Source organism: Camarhynchus parvulus, chromosome 4 (genome assembly GCF_901933205.1).
Source record: "Camarhynchus parvulus chromosome 4, STF_HiC, whole genome shotgun sequence".
NCBI lineage: Eukaryota > Metazoa > Chordata > Aves > Passeriformes > Thraupidae > Camarhynchus > Camarhynchus parvulus.
In genome coordinates this window covers 44640889-44665350 of record NC_044574.1, presented here as the reverse complement: position 1 = coordinate 44665350, position 24462 = coordinate 44640889, and the positions used below count along the sequence as shown (strand labels likewise).

General features: G+C 38.6%; 1 protein-coding gene across 2 annotated transcripts in view; it reads left to right on the top strand.

Moving 5' to 3' along the window:
* PPP3CA (protein phosphatase 3 catalytic subunit alpha) overlaps positions 1 to 24462 on the top strand; it is a 171038-nt gene that overhangs the window by 65499 nt on the left and 81077 nt on the right. For both annotated transcript variants that reach the window (XM_030947627.1, XM_030947626.1), the window contains exon 2: positions 5579 to 5779. In XM_030947627.1, the coding sequence (XP_030803487.1) occupies positions 5671 to 5779 (109 nt within the window). In that variant the 5' untranslated portion in view covers positions 5579 to 5670. The remainder of the gene's footprint in view (positions 1 to 5578; positions 5780 to 24462) is intronic.

Genomic DNA, 24462 nt, shown 5'->3' with positions numbered 1-24462 from the left:
CACTGTCCTATCACAGCTTTTGTCCAAAGTTAGGCACTCTTCTCTGAGGCAATTCTGTCTTTGCTGTTACGTTCCCTAGTTATGACTGAAGTGTCAGAATGTATTAAAAATATTCATTGGAAATAGCGTATTTGATGAAGTGTCTTTTGTTACTTTTAAAAATTTTTATAGTTTGAGCTTTTGTTCATCAAAAAAAAAATGCCAGCATGGCTCATCTCAGTGTTGTTGAAAAGCAGTTTCCTTGCCAACCTGTAGTACCTTCTGCTTTTTCTAGGCCACAGGTGTTATAGCCTCATGTCAAATGGCCTGTTTTCCGTGTTGTCAGCTGAGATATCTGTGAAAGGAACTCCTCTCTCTTTTCTCTCTAAATTTGGTATATGTGGGCTTTGTTGAGGTATGACTCTCTTGTCTGCTCTCAATTTGGTTCACATAGAGGTGCTGTTACTCAAAAGTGTCTTCATGTAACATTCTTTTTGATGGACTCTTTCTTTTTGCAGTATTGACTGGCTAGCCCAGTGAAAACCTCAGTTTTCTGTGAAGCAAAGAGCCTTGCTCATGAGTGATGTTAATTTAGTTATGTCTTTTAGCAAATACGGTTGTGAGCTCTTCTGATTACACTGCAAGAACTTGTTGGCAATGAAGAAAAATTTATGCTAAGTTTCTATAGGAATCCTCATAGAGGCTTCTTATTTCATACTGTAGATTTATTTTCCAGATTCTAATTTCCAACACTTTCACCATCTGGTGAGCAGATTTAGTAAAAACAGTCCTCAAATACGTCATGTCTTAGAATAGCAGGTAAAAGCTTGATCTTTTAGAGAGAGATTGCCAATTCCAGTGCCTACTCTAATGACAGTAGCTAATGTAAAATGAAACCTGATAGTTTTTGTTAGGAAACATCAGAACATGTGTTCCATTTTAGCTCCACTGAGATGATTTTGGTTTGGCTCTTTTGCTGTCATATAAATGGCTGGATTATTTTTTTTTTATCAGGTGTAGACATATTTCCCTGCCAAGTACACAAAAAAACTAATAACTTGCATATGGTATGAATGCTATAGTACAAAATTTTATGTTGAAAAGAAATTTTGTCTTCTGAGTAACTCAAGCTACTGTACGGTACTCCTAAAAAAATACCTGCTAAGGAAGTAATATGCAGGTTAAAAAGAGATTGCAGTGATTCAGTGTGTTGGAATGGTTGAATCTGTCTCCAGAAAACTTGTGTATGGAGATGAAAGCATTATCCATGTGGTGCCTGAGGAAATCTGTGTAGGGGGGATGTTTGTCACATGAGAATTCCATGTCTTGCATGGCTGAGCAACTTTGGCAGTTCCCTTTCCTTTTTCCACTGCTTTGGTGAGCCCTGCACTGCCTGGGGGTTTCACTCTGTTCCCCTTTAGCAGCTGTGGATGGCAGTGACTCATCTTCTTGTTTCAGTCTGTCACCTGAATTAAGTGGAGTTCTTGAAAAACAATGTCATTGTTCCTTCCCCTTAGGTTCATAGAAAGCAAGTAAAACAGAAGTTCATAGGCAAATGTACAGGAATTAGGTAATGTTAAACTCATGTCTTTAGGTTGAAAAGTTGATCTTTGCTGCATCTTTGTGTTACCGCATAGGTTTTGTCAGACCCAATATGGTGCAGAAATGCGGAACTCTGATTAAATAGTAAAAACTCCAGTATGGGTGTTATTGGTCAGCAGAAATGCTCAAGGTTATGCTCTATGTTCAAACACATTATGAAATGGGTTAGATTTTCAAAGTCAGATTGCAAAACCTGTAGTTAACTGTTAAAAATGTTCCTGTCTTTAAAAAATACACTTTTGTTGGCATTTTGGAGATGATTTTTATCATAGTTTTAGGAAACTTTTATGCATACTGAGTCTGAAGGTTATGAAGAAGTAGATGTAAAAAACCCAAAGCTTCCGAGTGACCTTTTAACTTTTTTGCACCTGTGGCATAGTGTCAATGTGTTTAATAACTTGTGCTCTAGGCGTGGCTGTAGTGCAAATGTTTCTCAAAATGGAGAATTGCAAATTGCTGTCAGACAAATGCAGTGCATTGGGTTATTGAGATGTTAGCAGATGTTATTGGTGTGTTTTCCTTGCAAGTAAAAAAGCAAGCATATATTTGTCATAAAAGTATGGTGTGCTGTACTTATGTACAGCCGTGTAGCATAAGCCATTGCATAAAATTACAGGACAAGCATTACAAGGAGAGATAATTTGGGAACTGGAACATTGATGAAAGATAGTTTTTCTTATGGGCAGCCTCCTCTGAGAGTATTAATTTAGTGTACAGCTTCATTTTAAAATGAATAATATATAAACAAAATAATGCTTGCTTTGCCACATGCTTGTATTTTATTTATGCAAGCACACATGGTCCACTCTAATTAAGAAGAGCTCTTTATGGTTTATTTATTTGTTCCAGAGAGGCTGCTTAATATTTGAGAGAAACACTAATGATGTCTGACCTTTGCAGTGGCTATGTTAGTGATGAGATGGGTTTTGCAGGAGCCTGCAAGGACAGTAAAAGAACAGGTTGATCTTTTCCTCCATTTGCTGGAACATGCTCAAGAGACCTGAAAGCACAAGTGGAAAAATCCTCATTATGAAATGGTTAAAGAGAATTTTCTTGTGCTTTAGGATCTCAGGAGAATGTTACTGACAGGCTGAGGTCAAGGGTTTTAAACTCTGTTTCTTTGCATTTGGTTGTGGTCCATGTTTTATGACCAAACTACCAGGGTAGTATTTTGCCTGGCCAATAGTTGTTTGTTTGTTTTTTATGCCAGTATAAAGAAAGTAATGTAAATGAGATGGACACCGGTCCAGGTTTTAAGTTTTACAGAGTATGATTAGGCATGCATGAGTCTTGTGTGGTGGTCTTGTAGTGAGATTTGTCTCTAAACTTCTAAAAATATGTCTTATATGTAGATGCACATTTTATTGCCTCTCCCTTTTTATGGCCTTTACTTAATACAGATTCCTGCCTGTTTTTACAAAAACATCCCCTGGGCCTGCGCCGTGGCGAGGAGCTCAATGCTGGCAGCTCAGTACCCTGCTCCTTCCTCTTCCTGCCTTTCCCTGGTGGCCTCCTCTCCCAATTCTGTGCTCTTCCTCATTGTGTATTGTGTGCACAGTTGGTGTCTGATGAGATTCTAGGGTTTATTTCTGATAAGAGTCAAATTTATTGCATTCGTTGTTATTTACTTATATATGCTAATACGATAGGTTTAAAAAAGCAGAAAAAGAGAAAAAGGAATGGAGAAACAGATGGATACCTGTGTATTCAGATGGTAGCATTGCTCTCTATAAAGCAATGGAAGTTAAATGTTTGTTGTATTTATAAAAGGATTTTGGTTGATACCGCATTTGTGGGTGTTATTAGTAAAAATTATGTTTAACTGACTTCTGCATGAATGTGACCATTTCTTACTTTGTTCTTCTGTGGAAGCTCTGTGTACGTATACATTCAAAGTTAATAATTCAAAGTTAATATTCTCATAATGGAAGATGCAATTTGTGGTCTATTCAGTCACTCATGTTTTTGCTAATTAATCATGAATCATCTGCTATTGGAACAGTATCTTTTTTCTTTAATTAGGTATGGGTACATCTTTGTTGGAGCTCTGCCTGCAGAACTCTTACAGTCCTGCAGCATGTGTCATTTTTTCCTGTATCAGTAGGTTTTATGTCATAGCTTCTGTTTGCTATTGTCATTACATCTGTGTTTTGCTCTGTCTTTATAAATGTAAAAATCTCCTTTCAGCATTACAAGCATATATGGTAGTTACCTCAAAGTACTGGTGCAGTGCATAGGTTTGTGCATTATCATGCCTTTAAGGAGGAGCAGTGGCTGTTGTCTTGTTAAGGAATGCAAGCTAGTGGTATGTGCTGCTTCCAGCCAAAATGATTGCAGATATGTACCAACTTTTCCCCTTCCTCCTTTCTCCATGCTGGAAATGCAGAATCGTTAGGACTAGGTAGTCTTCCAGGGTTTTGTTTTTGTTAAAAAAGGATCAAGGCTTGGAGAACTGCTGAGCTATCCCTCACCTTCTGTTTATCAGAAAAGACTATTCTTTTTCTGTGTTGCATAATAAATTGTTTATTTCATAAATTTTCACCTTTCCTCCCTTTTGCCCTGTGTTTAAGTCTGAGAGCAGTCAGGCTTCAGTGTATTTCGGATACCCACATTCATAAGTCCCCACCAGATTATTTCAGTGAATGGACTGCTGAAGCAGCAAAAAGGAACAAAAACAAGATTGAGGTGGGGGGGAAAGGCATTTTATGAAGCTGTTTTTGTCAAAAATATCAGTGGAAAATAACTGTAAAGTTATTTTCTGTAAAGTAAATAAACTGTAAAGTAAAGTGAAATTTTTTTATTTTCTGCTGTTACTTCTGGTAGTGTAAGAGAAGAGTGTTGGGTTTGAACTTTAAATAATGAGTGTGAGTTATGGGTTTTTGCAGTCCACTGCTGGTGAAAGTAGAAGAAAACTGAAGCTAATGGATATATTCATCTGCTGTGTTAGGGTCTCATGTCTTGTGATGGGGCGAAGCTGCCAGTAAGATATTACACAGGGGACCCTTTGGCAGGGACAGGGTTGCACTGCAGATGTGACCAGCTTGAAACCAGCCCTGTGGCCACCTCCTGTCCCTGCTTGGAGCTCTGGAACAACCTGACCCTCTTGCATCTGTGGTAGGGATCAGGATAATTACTCCGTGGCTGGTGAAGTGGGCGCTGCCTAATGCCACGCTAACTGAACTGCGATGGGGTGGGGGGTTAAGCTGGGATAATGTTCCAGTCTCATCCTGGCAACTGACAGCGTCACCTCTGAGCCTTCTTGCTCCAACTGGCCCCAGGAGAGCAGGAACATACAAGTTTATGCCTCTGACCTTACTTGAGGACAGTATGCAAGTTGCAGCCATGTTGCCAGGACAAGCTTTGTAGTTATCCATTTATTTCCAACCTCAGTCTGATGCATCCTCTGCCCTGTCCGTGCTGGAATGGTCTCTTCAGCACTGATGGGTTTCAGATATATCTTGTGCAGCAGGCTATTACTTATACAGGGCAAACATCTTACATCCCTCTACCCAAAGTCATTAGAGAGAGCTCTGTCTTGGTTTTAGAATTTTAATTGGAGTGTATCTATGCATGTCCACACACAGATATTAAATATTGCACTTGTTTGTGCATTTTATGCCGTTAATGAAAGAGATGCCAATGTTCTCTATTTCTACCAGAGCAGTTTAAACTCTGTTCCCTCCTTTCACTAGTATTCCCATGCCTTTTGGGGGATTTATTGACTGTATCTACCTGTAATTATGGCCTAAATATACTCCTCTCAATTTTTTTATAAGCATGAATTATTTCGTGCATGGGTTAATAATATATCTTGTAGAATACATGCACTTTAATGGTATCTTTGTGAGTCTATGTACAATTTAAACCACAAATTGTAAGAGGGAGTAGAAAATCTTTGGTAACATTGTTCTGCAGCAGAGATGTGTTTTGAAATGTGTCAGTAATAGAAGCTTTTCTGTAAAGAGTGACCATATATTTTTTGGTTTTTTTCATGTAGCTGTCCCATTTCCTCCAAGTCATCGTCTCACAGCTAAGGAAGTGTTTGATAATGATGGAAAACCTCGTGTGGATATCTTAAAGGCACACCTTATGAAAGAAGGGAGACTGGAAGAGAGCGTCGCTCTGAGAATAATAACAGAGGGAGCTTCGATTCTCCGCCAGGAAAAGAATTTGCTGGACATAGATGCACCTGTCACAGGTTAGTGTGGAGTTTTGGTGATGGAGAGGAAGGAGTGCTGGCTAGGATATGTTTGGTAGTGCGTTAGTGTATGTGGCTTCCTGAGGCACTGAAAGGCAGCTTGAAAATTAGTTGTTCTCTCCAATATTTGATTCGCTCTTTGTCTGCTACCACTGGATAATGGAGGCCATCAAGCAGCTTGTAATTGAAAGGAAAGGATTACATCTGCTGAGACCTGTCTGTTTCTAAGGCAGGGAACATTTTTAGTCTTTAGGAGAAAATTACAACTATTTTCTGAAACGTGAAAAGTTACCTGGCCTTTTGCACCAGCTATTAATTCTGTAATTGTATAGATGTTATTTATCATAGTAGGGCTGTTCAGACATACAGACAGCATTGGGCTCTGGATGTCATGAAGTTCAACAAGGCCAAGTGTAAGAACCTGGACATGGCTTGGGGCAATCCCAAGCACCAATAAAGGCTGGGCAGAAAATGGACTGAGAGCAGAGGTGATGAGAAAGACTTAGAAATGTTGGTAGATGAGAAGTTCAGCATGTCTTGGCAATGTGCACTTGCAGCCCAGAAAGCCAGCTGTGGCCAGGGCTGCATCAAAAGCAGCGTGGGCAGCAGAGCAAGGGAGAGGGGATTCTCTTCCAGCCCCTCTGCACTGGTGAGGAGACCCCATCTGGACTGCTCCATCCAGCTCTGGGGCTCCTGACATAAGGAGCCCATGAACCTGTTGGAGCAAGCCTAGAGGAGGTCCACAAAGATGCTCAGGGTCCTGGAGCACTTCTCTGCAGAGAGGCTGAGAGGTCTGGGGCTCTTCAGCCTGGAGAAGAAAAGACCTCAGTGAGACCATTTAGAACCTTCCAGTACCTGAAGGGGGTCTACAGGAAAGAGGGAATTCCTACAAAAGCTCATAGTGACAAGGCAAGGGGGAATGTCCTCAAACTGATAGGTGGTGGGTTTAGATGAGATATTAGGAAGAAATTCTTTACTATGAGGGTGATGAGGCGCAAGCCCAGAGAAATTGTGGATGCTCCATCCTGTGATGGAGGGGTTGGAACTGGATGATATTTATGGTCTCTTCCAACCCAAACTATTCTGGGAGTCTGTGAGGCAATTGTGGTGTCAAATTTAGTGGAAATTTTAATTAGATGTTAAGAAAAATAAGAAATGCAGAAAAAAATTAGCAGTTTGTGTTGCCTGGGGGATTAATGAATTGTGCCAGTTGCAGAGCCCATCCTGCCCTTGACTATCAAACACTACCACCCACTCATTAATCCTCAGGAAATGCCTTATTTTTGAATTTCCTTCTCTAATTGTCTCCTGCCTCTGCCTGCATTCTGAATGTATGAATGCATTTGCTTGCTCTAATGTGTGTCCTCCCATATTTTGTTGTTGCTACTAGATATGAATGCATTTTTGACAACTAATTGATCTGTGACATAGAAAGTTAGCTGGGGGGAAAAAGATATCTAATTCCAGCCAGTTTAAACTATGAAGCCAAAGTATAAAACCTGGTTTAAGAAGTCAGGTGCTTTCATCACTTCTGCTTCTTGAAAGCCCTGATAAAAGTACAAGAAATAGTAATTTACTGCAGAGGAAGGGTCACCAGTTTTTATTGGCAATACTGGTAGCAGTCACCAAAAACTACATAGAAATAATAAACCCTTCATTATCAGGAAACCTTCTCTGAAGCTGAGTGTAGTGTCTGGACTAGAGTGATGCACTATTTATTAAAGCTTGTAATTTTTAAAATGACATCCAACTAGAGGATTGTAACTTGACCTGGAGAGGTAATGTGTATCATTTTTTATGTAATAATTAGCTTGTCATGCTGCTGTACAGTTCTGATGGAGATGTCAATCATGTTGCAGCTCATGGATGACTAAAGAAAACAGAAAGAATGAATAAAAGGACCCTTAGTTGACTGAAAATAAAATTCTGCAGATATATTTTTTTTGACACTTCAGAATAAATCAAAGAAGTTGTAGAGGTGCAGTACCCTTGTCCGTAACTGAGTGTCAGACACACAGAAAATTCTATCTTTTTATGGATTTTTTTTTGGTGTCATTTTTCCTTTTTTTTTTTTTAATCCATTGAGAGATGTAGACTGTAGGAGGACAGCTCTGGTGTGTTGTGTCCCAGCTGATCTCCATAAGCCTGTGTTTAATGTTCTCTCCCTCTCTCTTTAATTTTTCTCTTCAATTTTTTTCTTAAATGCATTTGAAGGTGTTGGAATTGTTCTGAATTATATTTTGGGGATTAATCTCCTGAAGCTTACCCCATTGTATAACACTGATATATTATGAGTCTTTGATTCTTTTTTCAGTTAAGCCTACACCTTGCTTTGTTCTTGCCTTTGAAATTATTCTCATGCAGTGATTGTGATACTGCAGTATTTTTCAGGGTGGCTGGTAGCTACTTTCTTTTAAGCTAGCACAGGAAAGCTGGGCTCCTGATGTGTGTTAGCAGGGTAGCTGAGAAAGTGCTAATCTTCTGTATGAACAAACATGAAAGCTGTAGTTATGAAAGTGATCATCAAAAGAAAGACGAACTTAAATTGTGAGGGGGAGGTTGAGAAAGCTTGTGAGGCATGGTTGTTGTGGGCCTGACAATTTTCTTTGTATGAGTAGTATGACAGCAGGTGACTGGATAAAGAGAATATCAATTGTCTGATGATGTAGTGGAAGTGCCAGGTATGCAGGCAGTCAGGAAATAGCTATGCAGTAGAGGAAAGTTTTTTTCAAACATTGGGAAGAACAAACAAAACCACTGATAGAGTGGATAAGAAAATAAATTTTAGCATTCAATACAAGAGAAGCAATCTTTTTGAAGAATGATAGTAATAAACCACTAATAAACCCCCCTAATATGGGATTCTTTGTGGGAGAGGCATTCATCTTTAAAAATATATTCCTGTCACTGGCTTATAAGATGGCAATCATCAAAAAGAAGAAAAACAGAAGAGTGTAACTGTAGAAGTAATAGCATTGTGGATTATTAGAGTGATATACTTGGTAAGTGTTAAAGAATATGAAAAGTTCTTTCTTAAAGCCTTGTGCAACCATCCAGTCATTTGAAATTTCACTTTTTTTATTTTAAGGGGTGATAAAATTGTCCTCAGAAGAAGTATCAGAGTTCTGTTTATAAGTCATGTGCAATGAGGTGGGTACATACAAGGCTTGAATTTGAGCAAGAAAATGATAATTGGGTGTGAGTCATGCAAAGAGCCTGAATGTGACATGCGCAATCAATTATTTTGCATTTGTGTATAAAACTTTGTATCTGTGGTTAGCTGGAGCTATCAATGTGATAGCTATTTGAATTAATACATTTTATTTTCAAATTTGGCAAGGTTATAAGCCTTTTGAAGTATTCCTGATGAACTCATTTGTGAGTGTAGCTCAAATTGTCGTTGTTTGCTTCACGCATGCACTGCAGGTCTGGCTTACAGACACAGAGAGCTCTTCCTGCAGTTACACCGGGCTCCTGCTCAGTGGTAGGAATATGAACTGAGCCTGAAATAAGAGACTCCAAGTGCCCTGCTGTCAGGACTTTTCTTGCATCTGGGAAGTGATGAGGCAATGTTGTCTTGACTGACTTCTCTGTAACCTCTTCACTTGGAGAAATGCAGACTTCATTTGAAGCTTGTGTGTTTAATGAGGTTGATCTACCACTTGACTACAGGTGTTCAGTGGACAGATGTTTTTATGGCAGCCTTAGGATTTCCAGTCCTGTGTTCATAACAGTATAATGACACATGGGGAAATTGGCTCATTTTTAGTGGGTTTTTTTTTCTAGAAGGCTAAGAAAGTATGTCTCTGAATCACTCTGATGGCAATATATACTGAAGTCACACTCCAAAGTACACTTGGGAATGCCAGATTTATGATTGACTAGGTAGCCTTATTACAGAGGTTCATTACTATACAGAGTGATTTTGGGCAAGTGATATACACTGCCCTTTCTTTGCATGATGACTGACTGCACGGTTTTATGGGCTCACCCAAATCTAAAAATATGCTGCTTGGCTACTGACCATTCTTAATTGCATGCCAAGCATGTCCTTTTGACTTCAGCGCATGGGTGTAACTTTCGCTTTGTGCTTTAATGTATAATGACGTACATAACTACAGGATAGACCTAGAACTGTAAAATGATATATTTATTTAATATCTATCATTGCACATCTTTGCTTGTACTTTAGATGATTTCCCTTGAGGATATTGTTATATTTACAGATAGTGAATGAAAATAGCATACCTTTTGTACATATGACTGCACAAATGAATAAGCTTGTAAGATATGTATTGGTGCTTTAAGATAAGTCTTTTTTCCCTGTTGATATCTATATTTAAAGTAATTAATTTGTGCTCTTTTTTCTTGTCACACTTGATAGATCTCATTGTTTGTGCTCAGTGTGCAGTCCTTTTAGCTAGTTTTGCCCGTCAGTACTAATGCGAGTGTCCTCCAGTAAACTAAGAACATTAAAACCTAAGTCATATACATCTTTATAAAACTGTGCTTTTTAGTATGTGTACTGAAATGTAATGCGTGAATATTACTGAGGCAGCTGTCTGTGTACAGATGTTCTCAACTCTGTTTGTGTGGCTGCCCCACCAGCAGTGTCCATGACAGTGGTTTCTGGCTTGGTGGCTGTTGCCAGGCTATGCACAGGACCCAGCATCTGTTACTCCTTCACTTAGAAAAAAATGGGAAATAGGTTAAAACAGTATATACTTTCATTCTAAACATGCTTCATTGAGGAAGTCCTGACTCTGTGTTAGCCTGTGTGCAAAGCTTTCTGAACTGCCAGGTGCATGCAGCTTGGTAGATGAAGAGGGGAGAGCATCAGGGAAGACAGAATAAAAGCTTATTCTTGTAATGTAGAAAGTGTCTCACTCTCTGCAGGACTCCTTGGCCATATTTTCCTCTCCTAGTCCTGTGTTTTGCAGCTTCAATGTTTATGGCTGTGGTAAGTGCAAGGAAACCACTGCTGTTTGCAGAGCCTTCCTGGCTACTCCTTTTGCATCACATAACGTAAGGTAGGGTGCTTGTATCCTGTAGGTTTGGAAGTACTAACTTTGTCCATGCTGAGGGGAAATAACACCCACTTGCACTATTATTGCAGTGTCTTTGGGTGGAAAATTCCATTGGCTTGGTTGAAGCCACAGCATTATGGAGATCCAGCTCAAATACTTGAATTGCTTGTAATGTTTGCATCTTTGTGAACACACAGAGTTTTTGCAATTCAAACTCTAAATTGATGAGATGGAAAAGGTTGTCGGCATTCATGGACAAGCCTGTGTGGGAGCAACTGTGACGACTTGGGTCACCTTTGGAAACTTTTGTGCGTTACATGTCCATAAAAACTAGAGGGAAAGCCCTTTCCTGCCAGCATGTGCCTTTATGATATGTGAGGCTTCCAGATGTTCTCTGGGTACATTATTCCGTGGAATGGTAGGGTGTCCTGGGCCTGAATTTTTCTTTATGTACCACATATATTTTTCTTTTGCCCAGTTTCTCTCATTTGGTAGCATGAAATGATATTAGTAGGTTGCTAGTGCTGTGCAGGCTAAAACTTTGTAAACAGCAAGAATTTCTAGCTAAAGTGATCAATGTTAAGATGAGTTAATAAAAGTATTTATGTGACATTATAGTAAAAGAGAATAGCATTTAAAATTACATTGAATTTAGTATGCATGTGAATGATCTGATCCAATCTGAGAGTCAAACTAAACCAGTTCTTTCTGACTGGTTTAGTTCTTACCTTTGAAGCAGTTTAGGATAAAATTTCAGCATGGAAAATAAGCAAGGTTGCTTATTAGAGACCTACAAATGTTGTTAGATCAATCCATATTTGCACAGCAGTGTTTATTTGAAATTAACAGTTCAGTAAAAGTAATTGTAGTTGAAATTTATTTATTTCATACTTAGAGTTAAACCCTATGTACTGTGATCACTGTTGAAGAAACTATTGAATTCCCAGAATATGTATAACTGAATTTTTTACATATGTGCCATGAAAAAAAAATCACATACGTGATCAAATTGTGGAGTGGTATAAGGCTGGTGTCTTCAGACACACGAGTCTTAAAGCTTAATTGCTGGTTTGAAGCATAGATACCTGCAACTTTTGAGGATAAGAATTGGACTTTTCCCTTCTTTGCCATAGGACATTCAGTATAGTTACCTTGAAAAAGCGTCTTTAATTTTGTTTGTGGCACTAAGAGTGTGATGGGGTCCTCCCTCAGAACAGGATGCTGGTTACAGTACAACTGTTTTTTCTGTATCTTGGAGATACATGAGAGTTACAAATGCTCCTGGTATAACTGTATCAGTTTGAGTTTTTGTTTTAGCAGTAACACCTGAGACCTGGACACATTTCTGCAAATTAGTCTCACCCTCTGATTTAGTAGCTTGCAGTTAATTCTCCTTCATCATAGGAAAGTTAACTTTGCCTGAAGTGAGGTAATGTCTGAAGTGAACTTTTACTTGTTTCTTTCTTAATATCCATTCACAATCTCATTTGCGTAGATGAAATTTCAGCAGAACAGGTTAGAACTGGGAAGTGGAGGAAAGGGAAAGTATTAATAGCCCCCCCTACTCTTGCGTCTGTCTTGAAAACAATAGTCCAGTCGTTTTGACATGTTGTTACTATATAAGAGCAGACAGAAGAAGGAAGCAGAAGCAGCAAGAAGAAAGCAGATATGCTTTCTCAAATTAATTAGACTTTATGAAGAAATGTTTGACATAATTTTTTAAAATGTGTTAGATATCCTCTTTTCTCAATGTAGCATAAACACAGTTTGCTGTTGCACAATTATTTTCCATTACGTTATTACTGTTGAATGTCATTAAACTACAGAAAACCTGCATTTAAACTTATGTTTAAAGTAATTTACCATATAAACATACTGTTGAACAGATAAAGTGATCTTGATTGGATCCTTTATTTGGGTTGCTGATTAAAACTGACACTACTCCAGCTATTTTGCATGCTTTATTGAGAACTCATAATGCATCAAATCACTTGTGGCTTAAAATCTGATTCTTCTGTAAGAAGGTGAAGATCTAATGCTGTATATAATCAGATTTTTTTTTTATCTGTTCCTTCCCTAAGTGCTTCTGTTGGTTCCAGATATAGATTGAAATATGTGTGCCTGCATCCCTGGTAGAACAAAGCAATTGTGTCTTGTAGCTTAATTGAGCTGCTTCAGCCATTAGCATCTGACATTTTGGCAGAGATGATCTTTTCTAGTAGCAGCTGCTTAAATCTATCGTTATTGCCAAGACAGGGGATACTACTGATGGTATTCTTTACAACTACCTCAGTTGTTCTTAAAAATGATCTATCTATGGTTCACTTTATTTGGTGCAAAAACTGTAGTCAAATAAGCCAAACTGAATTTGTGGAATCTGAGATTTCCTTCAGATACGGAGCTTAATTTGATGCTGTGAAATGGAAGATCAAATATATTTTGGGCTTCAAGTTAGCACAGAAATTGTATTGATTAAAAAAGTAACCACCAGCAAAAATACAAAAACAACTGCTTGCAAACACCTAAGCCTTCAGGACTTTGTTCTTGCCATCTTTTATTTAGCATGTGGGTGGTTCATCATGTAAATACTGACAGCACAGTATAGCACATTAGCATTTCTTCTAGGACTATTCCAAGCAGACAGAGTACATCATAGCAGTGATGTTTATTATAGCTTCTCAAATATGTATCTGCAACTTGTAAAGCAGAGTTTTTACTTGCTTTGCAATTTTGTAGTCAGTGGCACAGCTTGAGTTAGACCTGGGTCTTTGACACTTGAGTTCTTTTTTGAAAATGACCATAATGTTTGTACGGTGTAATCCTCATTAAGGAGAGTGAACCTTTTTTCTTGCCTTTTGTGTTCTCTTAGCTTTGCCCAGTTACTCCTCCTTTTGATTCTCACCTTGGTTAATTTAACTGAATCTTAGGTCGTAGTCTCTATTAGTAAGGGATGTGGGAATGCAGTGGGAGCACTGCTGAAATCACAGCCCCCCCATGTTCCTCCTCCTATGCATTTTGGATGAGGGAGCTACTGAAATGAGTAAGAACTAGAAGGAGGCAGAGGGAAATTCCAGCCTATGTTTGCCTTCCCCCTTGGAAAATAAAAAATCTACCAGTCACAGGTGAACAAAACAGAGTTCCCGATTTTGTTTGAATGTGAAATAATTACGGAGTCATGATTTATATGTGTGTGAGGCTGAAAGGGGGATTGATTTGGTCTTAATCACACTGTACCTGCAACAGCTGTAGAGTGGCTGCAGTACAGAAATCAAGAAAAGGAGTCAGAGGAGTGTGAGGGGGTGAACTAATAGCAAGTCAGAGCAAACAGCATTTTGTGTTAGCTGATTGTTGCCGTTGGAGGTACCATCATGTTAATCTGATTTGGGAGTTGCTGTGCAGAGGTGTGCCTCTGTTGTTCAGAGTCTGATTGTGCATTTGGAGCTAACACCAGCTGTCTCTTGCCTTCATCTCTGCCCTATTTTTATGTGTCTAACCTTTCACCAAAACCTGCTGAGAAGCCCTAGCAAGTGCAAAGGAGATAACTAATAGGTTCCTCCTTAAAGAGATACTATAAACATACCTGTCATCACTTAGAGCATAAATCAGAGAACATTAGAAGTTGGAAATGATACTTATAGAAGGACATTATTCTGGGCTAGGTGATTCTTCTACTTCTTCCTGCCTTTACATGCTTTTGCATTAGCATTTTAATTATTCTAAGAAATACTACCAGAGCTGAGACAGATGCTTTCTTTATTTGGTTTTCTGCATTTATCTAGAGAAAACCTTTATAGAATAATTTCCAGGTGTATATAATATCCTCTGAAGATACTGCCTTTTTAAATGAAAAAGAAAACTGCTATAGTTCAAAACATTGAAATTCATTTTTTAAAAATAGTATTTTAAAATGTTCTTTACAGCCTAAAAAAATCCATGATCTCCAAGTAAATGTGCCAGTTAGGAAGATCAGTTTTGCTCAACAGGAACATCTTTTCAATCTGCAGTTGATTTCAGAAAGTCTTGGGAAGTGTCACAGGGTATTCTGGCAATAATGTACATGATTTGTACTGGTAGCGTGTCAAGCCATGACACTTTCTTTTGACATGGGGGTCATTATGTGCATCTTGTAGGGCATTAAGACGTTAAATGGTGAGTTTCAAATTATTCCTTAATGTTCTCTCTGCATTGACTGTTTGCTCCTGCTTTTCTCTTCTCAGCTTTAGGCATCTAAATCTAGTTGAAATTCATGTATTGATACCACTTGGGGTGCTAATTTCTTCCTGATAAAATGTTTTTGATAAGTGAAGAGGACCTTACTTCTCATCCACTAAAGATTCAGCATTAATTGAATTTTCAATAGGAGTCTGTCCTATGACATGTTGTCTTTCCCTTTATTGCATACTGAACTTAGCAGTTGTATTGAACCTTTTGGATTGCTTGGTTTAAGTTAATGTTGTTCCTTCCTGTGAGATTTTCATAGATTCAGCTATGTCATCTTTAAAGCAGGCAACCCAAGAGCAAATGGCAATGGACTAAGCTCCAGTTTCAGAGCCTTTGTGAGAGTCAAAACCAGCCATGGTGCTCAGCACAAGGGAAAGTGCTGTGGAGAATCCTTCTTGCTCATTAAGTGTCCCAGCATTACTGCTTTCAGATGGTACTTCTGAGAGTTGCCCTGTTGAATTTTTGGCAGTCATTCTTACACCTCCTAACTTACTTCTGCAAAAAAATTTACCTTTACAGGTGGAAAATACCACAAAACTATTGCTTCAGTCAGAATAGGTTGAATTTAGATGTCAAAATGAATGGCTTGTGAGAGTTCATTACAAGAGTTTATTCATCTAAACAAAAAAAATTCTTCTGAATAACCAAGGAGATAAAATTCAGTGAACTGTCAGATTTATTATGTATTAACCTGTATTAAGAGCACTTAAATGTATCATTTAAAAAAACCTGAAGAAAACAACGCATAACACGTTTCAGTTCATTTTTCATGCATGTTCTCCTTTGTATTTGGTGCCCCCTGTACATACAGGTCAAGAGCTTAGAGTGGCAACGGGGGTTGGGGACATTGCTGGTGGCCATAGAAATGAATCTTGCGGCTTCAGCTGTTGACACAGTGGCAGAACACTTTCATTTGCTTTCTGCTTGGCTTGATTCCTGTCACAGGCAATAGTTGGAGTTGTCTAGAGCAATAAATTATGAAAGTTAATGTAGCTTCTTTGTTCCACTTCATTTCCTTTGGTTCTCATCAGTCTTTAATAGGAGGAAAAAGAACTAGTCTTAGTGCAGGTACACAGCTGAAAGTGTAGAGAGGAAGACCTAAGAACTGTTTGTGAGATCAGCCTGCATACATAAATCTAGGTTATATTTTTTCCCCAAACTATCAAAAAAATTTCAGTTGAAAGGGTAAAATTCCTTTGTCGAGAAAATCTTTAGATTCTAGACAAATAAGAAAATATTTGTCTCTAAAAGGCAGTTAATTAGTAATGCCTATGGCAGGAAATAACCAAAAATTGTACTTGAAAGGAGAAGAGTGTGGTAAGGGTGTTGAGGTAAGACTTGATTGGTCTCTAAGTACAATAAAGCAAGCATTGTTATAGGTTTGGGTGTGGTTTGTGTGCTACATTTGTTACTGTAATGATTGATAGCAGCAGATTAAGGACAGGCTTGTAGTCTACTGCTTCTTGTAGAGTTACTTGGAGTTAGGGGTGGTTTTTTGTTTGTCTTGTTTTCATTGAGATGTCTGCTAAGGGAAATAAACTTTCTCATTATAGCGGAAAAACTGAAATTTCCAAATATATGTAGAGGTTAGTTATGGCCAAAACCACCTGTTTAGAACAGGGAACCAGTATCAAATGCAATAAAATCCTGTGTAAATCAGTAGTCCCTCTTTGAAAATCCAGTGCATTGCCCCTAGATTTTATTGTAAAATTAGAGAGACACCATTAAGGAGATGTGGGGAGAAGACATCGGGCATGGTGCAGAATACTGCTCTGGCTCCCAGAATCCTTGTTGTGGGAACAAAAGTATCCTCAGTAAAATGATGACTTTAGCAATGAAAATACTTTCAGATCAGTGACACCAATCTAGGTCTTTACTAGTGCTTTTGCTTTTTCTAGTCGAGAAGCTTGAAGCTTCAGAATATGCAGGCTCTTATCACATGCAGGAACTCCTCCTGAAAGCATGATCTTAAGATGTAGCTGGTTGAAGATGCCATCTGGTGGCATGTGTTTGGTGTGTCTGACTGCTTCCTGATGCACCTATCATCAAGGCCATATATTCTCAATATGCAAGAGAGAAAGAGTAACCACACTGATAAGGCCAGAACACAGAGGTCTCCAGCTGTTGCTAGGGAAACAGGCTGGAAGATGACCACAGCTGTGGGAGAGCAGATAAGGATAAGCAATTAATGCAAGTCAGCCTTTTACTTTGGAGTCTCATTTTCTAAATAAGCATTTGGCAAAAATTTCAGATTATCTTACTTGGGGTGGCAGTGAAGAATAAACTGGACTTCTCTTGGGTTGAGGCAGCAATGAAATGATGAGGATCTGAAGCCTTTACTTGCTGCAGATTTTTGTGGTAAAAGGAAATGTGTTTCAACTGCATAAACAAAGCTTGGGTGTGTGTGTCTGTGTTCTAAAACCTCAAGGTCTGTATATTCTTTTATCATTAAGAATATCTGGAATATGAATATCACCTTTCCTAGTTCTTCAGTGAAGCTTTTTTCTTTGAGGAGAACTTTTCAGGTCTAACAGTAATTGAATGGGTAAAGGTTAAAACTTTATAGCAGTAGCAGTTATTCACTGTGCTGTTGAAGTTAAGTTACTCAGTTTAGGTAGTTTAAAGAAAATCAAGACATTAAGCTGCCAAAAGACATCTATCTTCTCATAACACTTGCAGCTTCTTTGGCGCTTAATTCATCACACTTTTTCCCTAGGCACCGGTGACCTACTCTCCAGAATGCAGCTTTTTTCAGCATAGGTTTCATTCAGTAATGAAGATAATGCTATTTTTGTTTTGTTCTTCCCACATTAAGCCCTTTTCTTAAAATAAATCAGGTTGACCAATACCTTTTAAAATCACATTGTGCTGCCTTTTGTTCAAAACAGGGCCAGGTTCAAAGGTAGATCAGAGTAAATGCTACCATTTCTTAATTAATCCATCTCATTCTTTCCAGCTTACAAACATTCATCCTTCCCTCGTAACATGATGTTTCTGAACAGACCTCCTACTAGTCCAACTGTGTTCTGAGGGAGGTTAACTCCTCACAAAAGCTATCATATTCTTCAAGCATCACGACTGTCCCTCATGACTATGCTTCTTACTGTCTGTCCCTGTTTTATCAATTATCCATATTGTCTGTTTTGCTCCAAGAACCCCAATGACTCATCTGAGCTCAGACGGTTTCATTCTAAGCCTCTGAAATATTTCTTTTGATTCTTCATAGAAGAAGGACCATATGCAGCTCCTTTTAACTTTTTGTTCTTTTCTGTTGGTGATTTTGTATTCAAAAAATCTGGCCTTGGAAGAGTAGTTGTCTGAGCACTGAGATGTCTTTTCTCTCAAGACCAAGTCCTTTCATGCTCCGTGGGAAGGGCGGTGTTAACATTTAGACTGTCACCAAAAGCTATTGCTCTGCAATGTACGACTGATGATTCTTCCCCGTTGCCGGAGTGTACGGAGGAGAGTGTTCAGAGGCTGTTTTGGGTGCCAGCTGCTATTTCATCTACACCTCCTGAGTACCTACCCTCTGTCTGCCTTTGGACTCACAGACCATTGCTGATGCAAGCATAACTTTGAAGAAAGAGTAATAATGAAGAAGATGTGTTCAGCTGATGTGTCACTGTCCCAACTGAATCTATCTCAGGGATAGATATTATTTAAAATATTTATTCTGTGTCCTCAGGGACACCTAGACGCTGAATCTGTCATGCAAAAGGTCTGACTGGTTCCTTAATTCCATTCTGCTGTGCCACAAATCTCTTAAAACTTTTGGAAGTGAAGTATTTGGTTAAACTCCTGTTAGTATACTGGGATATCGGGGTATAAAAAAAGGACTTCCCCAAAGTATCTTATTCACAGAAAAGCGTGGAGAAAGGTATTTCAGTAGGAGGAGTATGTTTTTGGTTGCAGCAATTGAATTCATATTGACAAGAATTTTATGTTAAATACAGATCCTAATAGTTGGAATTTTTTATTTGGTGTCTGTTCTGCTGCATTTTACATGTTTTCTTGTGAACTAGAAGTATTTTCCAGTAAACAAGTATTTATATCTAGAGTGTGTATCATATGTGATCTCAAAGCACAGTTGTTACAGCTGATAAATGTGTTGTGTGGGTGCTGTATCAGTTATGAGGCTCTGGTGTCTTTGCATGCATAGGGGGTATAGTGTAATTAATGACATTAAACTGAATAACACACAGCCTCCCCATTGTTTCTCTTTATGGATGTAATTAGATGCTGAGAGAACTATAGCAGGAAATAGGAACAGTTTCCTCCTGCCACCCCTCAATCAGGTTTTGAGTTCCAATTAAAATAAATTACATTTTCAAACAGAAGAGATTACTGACATGGTATCCATGTCATTTGTAAACAGGCATGGAAGGCCTGTTGTAGAAGTAAATATTAGAAAGGAGAAAGAAAAGGAGAATAATTCAGAAAACCTAACCAATAGGAATTAGAAAGCTGATTCTTTGAATTGCTCTGTTAGTTTTCACTGAGAAATCTACCAGAGGTTGAGTAATGGGGCTTGAAAGCCTCGTCACAAAATTTTGGGTCTTAGAGATTTCTGTAGTTAAACTATATGATGTGCTTTGACACTTAGATGAAAGAGCAAAGTTTCATAGTTTTATGTATTTGAAAAAAAACCAAACCTTTATCTTATGACACTTCTTACAGAAGAAGTAACTTTCTGCCCAACTTCTTCAAATTTTGATCCATCAGATATTCCCAGTGTGCATTCCTCACTGCTGTGACAACAGAACTTGTAAAACAAACAGAACAAAACTCTTAATTATGATGCAATTAGGTGGAAGCATAGGATTTTTTAATCATAATTTTTGCTGAAATTTCATGTGTTTTATGTCAAAATAAAACATTATTTGGTTTTAAAATAATCAGTAAGAAATGAGAAGAAAAACCACATAGTGAAAGTCATGTGGTAAAGGAAAACCCTAGTCTTTTCAGCTATGAAAAGGTTTTAAAACTGAGACTATATTTTCATTCTTAATAAACTATGTAAGGGAAGCCAGCAATTCACTTACTCAATGTTGTCTAGCACATGAGCCTTTTATCCTCTCCCTGAGGATAAAGGGATGGGTGAGGTAGTCCAAGAAAGATTATTTGAGAAATGAGGAATTTTTAATTCTCTATTATCATCATGCGATTCAGTGACTTGTAAATCTTTTGATAGACATGATAAACGATGGCTGTCTTTTTAGCTTAATCATGCAGAAAAGGTTAATACAATCACAGGAAAAAATGCTGTTTCCTCTTCTTTCCTTAATTATTCTGACCGTTTAGGAAGGCTTAAATATCATTGTGAAAAAATAATTAGTATATTAATACAATGTTTTCCACATGTGGAAAATCTTCATTTCCATGGCTCTATGTTACCTGCTGTGTACATTATGTCAATACATTAATCAAACTGAGGGGAATGTGGTATGGGGAAGACTCTTGGATCAAGTGTATTTTTAAATACCATGCAGGTGTATATTTTTCAGCAATTTCTTATTCTGCAGATGCAGTCAAGCTGTGTCTAGTGGAGGAGGATTTTGACAATGCTGATGCTTGATGGTCTTTTACTGTTATCCCTCCACACTTTCTTCTCCATTGCATAAATGCATTTTTGAGTCCAAATTCTGTAGCGTTTGATACTTTTTGCTGGAGAGAGAACTTTGTCCTCCAAAACATAATGTGATCTACAGCCTGTCAAGTACAGTAATTTGATGGTTATGGCTAATAGACTGTGCCTTGATTTTAGATATAGAAAAGCAAAAAAAAAAAAAAACCCTCGGTTTTTGGGTAGAAAAAGCAGAGAGAGAAACTAGCTGATCAATACATGCTTGTCACACTGGGGTTTGGAGCAACCTCACCTTTCTGTGAGTTTTCATAATGGCTTATTTTGTGATGTTTAACATAAAGATGATAATGAGTTTTGGACTGAAAATATGAGCTGCATTTGGAAGATTTGATAGCAATTCATGTCTCTGCAATTGTGCGGTAAACTTTTAAGTTAAAGCATTGCAATGATAATTCAGTTGGAAAATTAACGGCACAAGGTGGAAAATAGCTCATTCTCCTCCCACTTCTTCCCCATCCTTTCATCTACCAGAGTAGTCTAATTCCTGGCAATCTTCTTATTTTCTCTGCAATTTTCCAGTGTCCTTGATAATATCGGAAAAAGTACAAGTCTTAATTGCTTCCTTTTTTGAGAGGTATGAAGAGATTGCTCTTCATGCTTTTTTTTTTGTGTTACATGCTGATGCTTTTTTGGGGTTTCAAGTTAAAATGCTGAGACATTTTTGTAAAACTGACTGTAGTAGTAAATTCAGCTCATTACATAAGGAGTTTAAAGCATGTTCTTGTACTGTCACTGCTGTTAGTTTGCTAGCCACATAACTGCAAATGCTTTTTTTGGTCTGATGTAATCACCGAGTTATTCTAATGCCATTATAAATATTGTTGGTTGAAAAGAGCAAACTGAGACCTGCAGAAGATGTTTCCTCAGCTGAGCAGACCTGGGCATGCAGATCCTCCATTTTCCTTTCACCTCCTGTAATGCTGAGCCAGTGTAAGTGAGCTGTTCCTCTAGCATGGCTGTTGACCTCTTAAGCAGCATTTGTGGCCATCTGGGCTGGCTGGGCTGTTCTGTGGCAGCAGCTTGAACTGCCCACTGGCTGGCCTGGACCCCTGGGCTGGGGGCTCACTTGGACCCACTCTCCCAGCTTGCTAAGCCCACTGAGGTCTAAATTGGCAGAAGTCCTGTAATCAGTGTAGTGCCTAGCTTTTTGCTGGTTTAGTACACTTAAGCAATTAATTTCATTTGAGGATGTCTGAGACCAGGAGCTGGAGTAAGGAGAACTGCAGTGGCCAGGAGCAGGATTGGCTCCTTCTGCCACAGACCCAAAGGCTGAAATGACATTTTCTTATTAGGGAAGTTGAAGGTATTCTGTCATTTCTTTGAAAATAGAGTGTTTTTCTCAGTGCTTGAGAAAGAATACCTGGTAATCAATATCAGTACCTGGTAAAGTCAAATGTATAGTCTGGGCATGTTCAATACACTTTAGCTGTGTGTAATGCTTTTAAAATGTGTGTATGTAATACTTTTAAAATTTTCCTATGTTATGATAGTGAAATTATAGGAGTAATGTATCATTTCTTGAAAATAAATTAGCTATGACCCTTAAATTGCTACTAAATGGAAAATCTGCTGATGTTTTTTGAATACTTGCAGAATAATACTAAACTCTGTATTTGAGTCACCCTGTGTCGCATGAAGTGTGATGCTTTTGTCATCAATTCAGTACAGCATGATGCTTCTTTGCTATGATTTCTATCTGGGAAATATACCCAAATTGTACTTGTGAAATCTGGTCAAAACATGAAAAGATTGAATATGTTTTCATGGAAATAATTCTCTGTGGAACCAGTATAAGGGAGGAGCAGTTCACTTTGAGGCTTAAAGAAAATCACATCAGTGTGTGTGTATGAAATACTCAGGACACAAAGCTTACACACTTTGAGCTGGGTTTCAGGCACTTGTCTGTATACGTGCACACTTACTGCACTCTATCATGGTGAACCATCAGATAGTGTATCCATTTGACACTTGGAAGTTATTTTAAATTGGATCTGTTAGAATGGGTCCAGAGGAGTCCATGAAGATGCTCAGAATGCTGGAGCACCTCCCCTGCAGACAGGGGCTGGGGCTGTTCAGCCCAGGAGAAGAGAAGGCTCTGGGGACACCTTGCAGCACCTTCCAGTACCTGAAGGGAGCTTATAAAAACAAGGGAGGAGGAGATATTGTATATTATGTTGGTATGTTAGAACAAGGAACAATGATTTTAAACTGAGAGGGCGGGTTTAGATTAGGTATTAGGAAGAAATTCTTTGCTCGAATGATGGTGAGGCACTAGAACAGGCTGCCCAGAGAAGTTGTGAATGTCCCATCTAGTGGGGGCTGTCCTTCTCCATGGTAGGGAAACTGGAACCACACGATTCCTAAGGTCTCTTCCAACTCTAGCCATTCTGTGAGTTTGTGATTCTGTATTTGTGATGTTTATAGAAAATAAGGTAATGTTTTTCTTCAAAAGAAACAACATTTCATGTGCCAGTGCTCAGAATTATGGTGTGGATTGCAATTGTGTTTGTTACTTGTATACTAAATACTAGCTGATTATTTATTGCATGCATCTCTTAATGAGGCATGTCCATATTTTGCTGCAGTTTTTTCCAGTGTGTTGAATAGCATCCTTGCAAGTTTCATTTTGTGATGCTCCAAGGAGTATCAGTTTAAAAAATAATTTTTGGTGTCTTAGCATCCATTTGCTCCTTTTTCTCCTTTTCAAAGATTGTGAAGGCTTTTTGTCTCTGGCGATAAAGGATATGTTTGCTCTAGGTTGGATCATCTTTATCATAGAATTAGAGAATTGCTACCTTTAAGGTCATTGAGTTCAACCAGTAACCCAGCGATACTGTGTTCTAATGCTAAACCATGTCCTCAAGTGCCACATCCACACATTTTTGAACATTTCAAGGGAGGGTGATTTCACAAACCTGGTAATCTATTCTAATGCTTCACCACCCTTTCAGTGAAGAAATTTTTCCTAATATCTAATCTAAACCTCTTCTGGCACAACCTGCTTTCAGACATTTATAGAGAGTGACAAGGTCTCCTCTGAACCTCCTTTTCTCCAGGTTATACCATCCCAGCTCCCCCAGCTGCTTGTCATCAGATTTACACTCTAGACCATTCACCAGCTCCATTGCCTTCCTCTGGACACACTCCAGCACCTCAATGTCTTTCTTGTAGGGACAGCCCCAAAACTGAACCCAGGATTTGAGGGGTGGCCTCCCCAGTGCCAAGAACAGGGGATGACCACTTCCCTAGCCCTGCTTGGCCGCATTATTGCTCATATAGACCAGGATGCCCTCAACTTGCCAGCTAACCTCATCTAAGGAATGCCAGCATGTATTTAACTTTATATTCAATTCTGGTGGGAAGCCTTATTTCTGATCTAGGCTGTGGAGACTTGAAGTGATTTTTTTGATGTTGTCTCTTTCTCTCTCTGTTGTCTTCTTTTGCAGAATCTTAAGCAGTTATTGTGGCATTCTCAGCCTTCCTGGTACTGGCACTCAGCATTGTCTGTTTCTATTTCATGTCTGGGTGAAGACTGTTTAAATACCCAGACTAAGAACTACTCAAGTCTGTTTAAATTTGTTTATTAAATCCCATTTTCTTTCACCAGAACCTCTTGCTGACAGTGTGGGGAGGGGGAAGAAAGTTAAACTTCTCTTTCTGGGGAGAACTTGATGCACTTTCTCTCAGGTACTCTCTTAGGTTAGAAACAGTGTCTCTCAGACAGGAAAATCTGAATCATTCAGAAATATGTTTCTTAAACATCATGCAACATGTTTTTGGAGCAATCTGTG